At 31.4% G+C, this 7,005-nt stretch overlaps 1 protein-coding gene across 1 annotated transcript in view; it reads left to right on the top strand.

Moving 5' to 3' along the window:
* AKAP9 (A-kinase anchoring protein 9) overlaps positions 1-7,005 on the top strand; it is a 152,363-nt gene that overhangs the window by 133,150 nt on the left and 12,208 nt on the right. The window contains exons 38-39 of the mRNA XM_023532572.1: positions 4,162-4,306; positions 5,605-5,624. Of these exons, the coding sequence (XP_023388340.1) occupies positions 4,162-4,306; positions 5,605-5,624 (165 nt within the window). The remainder of the gene's footprint in view (positions 1-4,161; positions 4,307-5,604; positions 5,625-7,005) is intronic.

Below are 7,005 nucleotides of genomic sequence, written 5' to 3'. Positions count from 1 at the left end.
TATTTTAGTGAATAGGCAAATTTGTAAATACACAGTCAACAAATAATGAGGCTCAACTGTAATAAAGAAAAAAGAAGTCGGTGAAATGCATTCACTAGTACAATAGAGAGGATAAAAATGTTAAAAGTTGGTGTTTTGAAAGGCTAATAAAAATTTTTCTGGAGAATTGGTTAATGAACATGGTAATTTATTTTCTAACATACGAAAAAAATTTAGGAATGAAAATAGGATCATAACTAAAGATATAGTTGAGATATAAAAATAATAGAATATTATGAATAACTTTATGTCAATTCAAAACCTTAGGAGAAATGGACAGATTTTCTAGAAGAATGTTTTCTATCAAAACTCATTCGGGAAGAAATAAAAAACCTGAAAAGACCTATAAGTAGTAAAAGAATCAAATCAGTAGTTCATAACACTTGGAGCCCAGATCTTGATCTTTAAGTATATTCTCCATTAAAGGAATTTGGACTCTTAGGAGAAATGGCTGATCCCAGGGCTGGAGCAAAGAAAGTACAAGATAAATCTGGAATATCTCATTTTGCTAAAAAGGAATTGTTCAAAGATTAAAAGTGATATGTCAAAAGGTAACAGAAGCCAGCTTGAAGGAGATCCCACTGGCTAAATTTGGGACAATTTCAACATCAAACTAAGTAATGAGTGTGACAGATTATAAACCAAAGAGTAAATAAGAATTCATGAGTTCATAAAAATATAATAAATGAATAAAAATTCTTTTTTACAGTTAGAATGCCAACTAGTGTGTAGAAGAAATGAAAGAATTAGTAAATCACCCGTTATTAAACACTATAGTCATAGTCAACTCAGTGTGATCAGGAAAGTATATTTACATAGTCTCAAAGTAAATCATCAGAAAATCCTTTTTAATTACAAAAAGAAAAGCAATAAGTTTACAGTGGAGAACCTTGCAAGTACCACCTTAACCAAGTGATCAGAGTTAATATCACCAGTAATGGAAAAGACATACATCATGTACTTCCTGATATGAAGGACACAATATCACTTTTGTGCATAGGGACAAAATTTACTCATAGGGACATATTAGACCAAAACAAATCGATCCCATTACACATCTATCAGAATGGCCAAAATAAAAATTAGTGACAATGCCAAGTTGCTGACAGAGAATCTCTCATATATTCTTGTTAGGGATATAAAATGGGGAGAGCCACTCTGGAAACTGATCTGGCAGTTTCTCATAAAGTTAAATATACACTTACCATACAACTTATAAGTCATACTCACAGGTATTTAATCTGACAGAAACGAAAACTTACATCTCCGTAAAAACCTATACATGAATATTCATTAGCAGTTTTATTTGTGGTAGCCCAAAGCTGGAAACAACCCAAGTGTCCTTTGACACGTGAATGGATGAACAAATTATAGTAGATCCATACAATGAAATACTACTCAGCAATGAAAAAGGAACAAACTGTTGATACTTTCAACTTCTTGTATCATATAAACTCCTGAAATGATGAAATTATAGTGATAGAGGACAGAACAGTGGTTTTTAGGAGTTAGGTTTGAAGAGAGGATGTGACTGCAAAGGAGTTTCTTTGTGTTGAAGAAACAGTTCTGTATCTTGATTGCAGAGCTATTTACATGAACCTATGCATGTGATAAAATTTCATACTTCTGTACACAAAATGAATGAGTGCACATAAAAATTAATGATATCCGAATAAGTCCTGCAGTTTAAATAGTATTATACCAATGTCAGTTTCCTGGTTTTGATAATATACTATAGTTATGTAAGATCTTATCAGGGAAACTGGCTGAAGGGTACATATCTTAAATTATTTCAAAAATAAAAGGGTTTTAAAAATTGAGGGGTCATACTACAAAATAACTAGCCTGTTCAAAAATTCAAAGTCACAAAAAACAAAGACTTTTAAAGATCACTTTTGTTCCCTTCTGCTATTAAGGACATTTAGCAAAATTTAAATAAGCTTTATACGGTATAGTAGATTATAGTAGGTTAATTTCCACTTTGATAATTGTACTGTGATTTGTAAAAGAATGTTCTTGTTCTTAGGAAATATACACTGTTGTTTTTAGAGGTTGAGGAACATCTGTCTGCAACATATCCTCACACATTTTGGAAAAGAAAAATAATGATATGTGCATGTCTCTGTATAGATATACACAGAGATATATATATATATACACACACACACACAGAATGGTAAAGTAAATGTGGTTAACATTTGGGGAATTTGGATGAAGGATATATGGAGATTCCTTGCACAATTTTTGGAGCTTTTCTGTGAGTCTGAAATTACATCAAAATATGAAATTAAAAACAATTTTTTAAAACTCTACCCATAAGAATTACCCTAAGCCCAAATGGTTTTATAGGTGAAATCTACTAAGCATTCGAGGAATAGCTAATTCCAATCTTACACATATGCTCTTCATTGTTGGCTGATTGGAGGAATGCCCGATCTTTTTGTGAGGAAGCTAGTATAACCCTGTTCCCAAAATCAGACAAAGATAATACAAGAAATAAAAAATATGGCTCGAGGTTGTTCCTGAAAATAGATGCAAAAATCCTAAACAAAATATTAATATACCAAATCCACCAATGTACGTATTTTTAAAGGCACAGTCACCTACACTTATCCAGGGTTGCAAATATAGCATAATACTTAATAGCATACTATTAAAAATAACTCATGTGACTCATTACTTCAACAAATTAAAGGGAAAAAAGATGATCATCTCAAAAGATAAAGCTAATTAATTAGAATGAAGAATTTTATACTTTAAAATACCTTAAAACAAATAACAAACTAAAAAAGGGATTTCTGGACCTAAATAAAGGATATGTCTAGCAAAAACCTACAACAGTCATCACATCTGATAGTTAAATATTAAAAATATTTTTTAACAAAGCGTTTAACTTTGTCCTAAATGTCTAGCTAGCAAAGCAAGAAAAGTAAATAAAATAAATAAAGGTTGGGGAAATAAGGGGTTGGGAGACCCCTTATTCACTCACATAGAATACCAAAGAGAATCTCTGCACACAGATTTTTATAATAAAAAAGTTTGATAATATTGCTGGAGAGAAGATAAAGATGTAGAATCTGATTTCTCAACAAAAATAAAATATAATTTTAAAAATAATTATTTATAGTAGCATTAAATGGATAAATTCCTGAAAATATATAAACTACCAAAACTAACTCAGGAAAAAATTAAAAATCTGAATAGATATATAATAAAGAGTTCAATTAGTAATTTTAAAACCTCTCACAAAGAAAAGCCCAGAATCAGATGGTTTCACAGGTGATTTCTACCAAATGTTTAAAGAATTAATGTTAGTCCTTAACAAAATCATCCAAATAAAGAGGAGAAGGGATCACTTCCCAACCCACTCTGTAAGGCTGGTATTGCTGATTACAAAACCAGACAAAGACATCACAAGTAAAGAAAGCTACTGACCAAGTATCCAATGAGGTTAAAACAACCAGTGGATAAATGGGCAGATGACATATGTGCTCTCATGGAAGACGATAAAGACTATTCAATAATTAAATAAAAAGATACTCAGAATGTACTCTTTTATTCATAATATGAAATACTATATAATAATGAAAATGAATGTGAAGCAGTGCTGCCTGTGTCAAGACAGTTGGTTCACTAATAGGTTAAGTGAAAAAGACAAATTACACCAAGATGAATACAATATAATGCCATTTATATAAAGTTTTAAAACGTAAAACAGTATTGTATATTGTTTAGGATATGTATGTGTATGTAACATAATATACAGAAAGTATGAAATTAACACCAGACTTAGACTTTGGTTATTTCTTGAGCAGGTGGTACAGAGGAGGATGTGTTCCGGAGGTTGTACACAGGGGGCTTTAGTTGTATAGGTGCTGTTTCTCAGGTTAAGTACATGGGTGTTTATAAGTCTTAATGTTTTCTTGTGTGTTTGAAGAATTTCAAAATAAACGTAAAGATTAATAACCAGAAAGTAAATACTAATGAACAGGAAGAGGAAATTAATAATTTCTTTTCAAAATTTTAGCATGTGTATTCCATTCATTCTTCAGACTTCCTGCTTGTTAATTTTATTGTCTTTACAGCTCTCTTCACCTGATTTTTTACTTTGCATTGTTATAGGGTATTGAATATCGAGCAGCTATGGAATGCCTTCAGAAAGCAGATAGAAGGAGTTTGTTATCTGAAATTCAAGCACTGCGTGCTCAAATGGATGGTATAAAAATGACGCTGAAAAGAGAACAAGAGAATGAACAACCAAACCAAGGTGTGCTGTATGATAGGCTTATATGGTGTACAAATAGGTGAAAATATTTCACTTTGTCTTTCATCCTATTATTCAGTTAAAACACATTTCTCCTTAGTCACACTTTTTCTCATTCTCATATCAAAGAGATAATATACATTAATTACTCTAGGGATTAAAGGATTGTCCAGTTGGTTTTAAATATATATATATTTATATTTATATATAAATATATATATATGTTTTTATATACATATATATCTGAGTGTATATATATTTATGTATTTTATACACATACCAACACATATAACCTCGAACACAGTTGACCCTCGAACAACATGGGAGTTAGGGGCAGTGACCACCCGAGCAGTTGAAACTCTGAGGATACTTTAAGACAGTCAGCCCCTTGCATATTTGAATTTCCAACCACAGATCAAAAATTCAGTATTTTTTTTTTTGAGTTGAAAAATATTTATTTACATTAGAGTTCTCTAACCAGGTACAAACTCATATTTAGCTTTGAGAATAGAAATAAAATAGGTAATACTCAATCTTGCTGTGCCATCTAAGCTTATTGCTCCATCTTAAACAAAAGCAACAGTTCTTGAAATTGGGAAGAAGGGGTGGTTGTGGAGGTGAGGAGCTTGTTGCTCAGTTACTGCAAAGAAAAAATGCTGTGTGTGACACAGGCTGGTAAGGACACGCTTTAAAATACCAAAGGACTTGGTTTTATCTTCTGTAGAGTTTGAAGACAACCTTTGCTAGCTATGTGTGGAGAGAGAATGACAGTAACTCTTACAAAATACTTTAATCAAAAAGACTGTAATTTTCTGTCATGGAAACAGATATATTTAATTTAAAGTGAATAAGCATTGCCTTGACAAGGTTGTTTTGCCCATTAAGTTCATTATCTTTCTTTCTTTGAACTCTTTATGAGGATAACCTAAAAGAAAAAAAAATTCACAATGAAAGCAACTATTTCTTTTTTAATTCTTTTTTTATTGTGAACTATGTAACATGAATGCAAAAAAAAAAGTGCAAAAAGTAAAAATAGACAGTATAACAAATTATTAAATGAGTATCTGTGGAAATATCCCCATATTAAGTACCCCAGAAGCCCCCTTCCCACACACATACTCCTCTACTAACCTAGAGGGAACAATTATCCTGATTTTTTTTGTTGTTTTACTATCTATTTATAAATTCCTAAACCTTATAAGTTTAAAGTTTTTCCTGCTTTCGGACTTTCTCACTCTATATATGTTTGTGTCTTGCTTTTTTCACCTCTCTGTGACATTCTTCTGCACATTATTGTGCAGTGTTTCTGATGCATACATGCGTAAGTGCTCTGGGTACATACCCAGGAGTAGAATTGCTAGGTTAATAGAATACATATCTTCAAATTTATCAGATAATGCCAAACTGGTTTCCAGAGTGGTCACATCAATTTGTACACTTACTAGCAGTATATGAGAGTTCTGTTGCTTCACATCTTTGCCAACAGTTGATATTGTCAGAACTATTGCCAATCTGATGAGTGTGCAGTGGATTGTTATTTGTGGTTTTAATTTATATTTAATTACTGAAGTAGTTTAGTCCTTTTGTCATTTGATTATTGACTGGCTAGATTTCCGCTTTTGTGATGTGCTTGCTTATATCTTCCCTACTTTCAATAGGGGTGTCTGTTCATTTACATTGAGCTGCATGGGAAAATCATTAGAGAGTAAAGCGAAATGTAAAATTTTCATCATATTTAGTGTAGACACATGTCTTTGTCTTCAGTTATGTTTAATATAATGATAGAAACTCCTGTCTTTTTTAAATTTTGAAAATTACACCATAGTCTTACATTTGTCTTTGGAAAGCTGAATATTTTAAATGTCTTAAAATAGTTTAGAGAAAACAGATATAATGAGATCACAAATTAAATATATCCCTTATATTTAGACATAGAATTAATTGAAGATTGTTTTTAAAGAGTTGCTTAGTATATTTTACTGAAGTTGAATCAAACCCCATTGAAAGCTTAATTATCACATAGATATATATTTATATATGTAAATCCTTAGCCTCTACTCCCTAAGACATAGTTCTAAAAGCCTAAATTAACATGATTATCTTCTAAAGCCAATATTATTTCTGCTTCTTAACATCAGTAATGTGAATTGTACTATTAAGTGATGAACTTTGATAAAATTGTTTAAGTTAAAAATATATCTGTGATGGAATAGTGAAACAAAAGAATAGAGTAAAAATCACACCTAGAATCTTCTAAATCCTAAAATAATGACTATTAATATACAAGTAAATATGTCTCCAGACCTGTCATTGTACATACGTATATGTTTATATTTTTCACAAAAATAGGATTCTAATGCATATTTTACAAGTTTTTTAAAAATTTATTGTGCTTAGGGAGTTAATATTTCAGTTTGATTTCATTGTAACAAACCTATAGCAAGAGTTTGGTTGGTTTTTAAAGGAAAAAAAAAAAACTTGATCCAAATTGGGGTTTGGGCTTCCCTCTTTTCTTACTCGTAAGTTCCTAGGGACTCTCTGTGAAGGAGCGCCAAACAAAAGCCAGCAGTGCCGACGGTTGCAGCCATGGTTACGTGGGTAACTCCTGGAAGGACTTGGTGTGCCTATCAGAATGCGAGCTATAGGAATTCCAAATGAACAAATACAGGTTTCTATTGTGTGAACACTTGAAGTATTTTTTA

This window comes from Pteropus vampyrus, unplaced genomic scaffold (assembly GCF_000151845.1).
Source record: "Pteropus vampyrus isolate Shadow unplaced genomic scaffold, Pvam_2.0 Scaffold4, whole genome shotgun sequence".
In the NCBI taxonomy this organism is placed as follows: Eukaryota; Metazoa; Chordata; class Mammalia; order Chiroptera; family Pteropodidae; genus Pteropus; species Pteropus vampyrus.
This window is presented reverse-complemented; position numbering and strand designations above follow the sequence as displayed.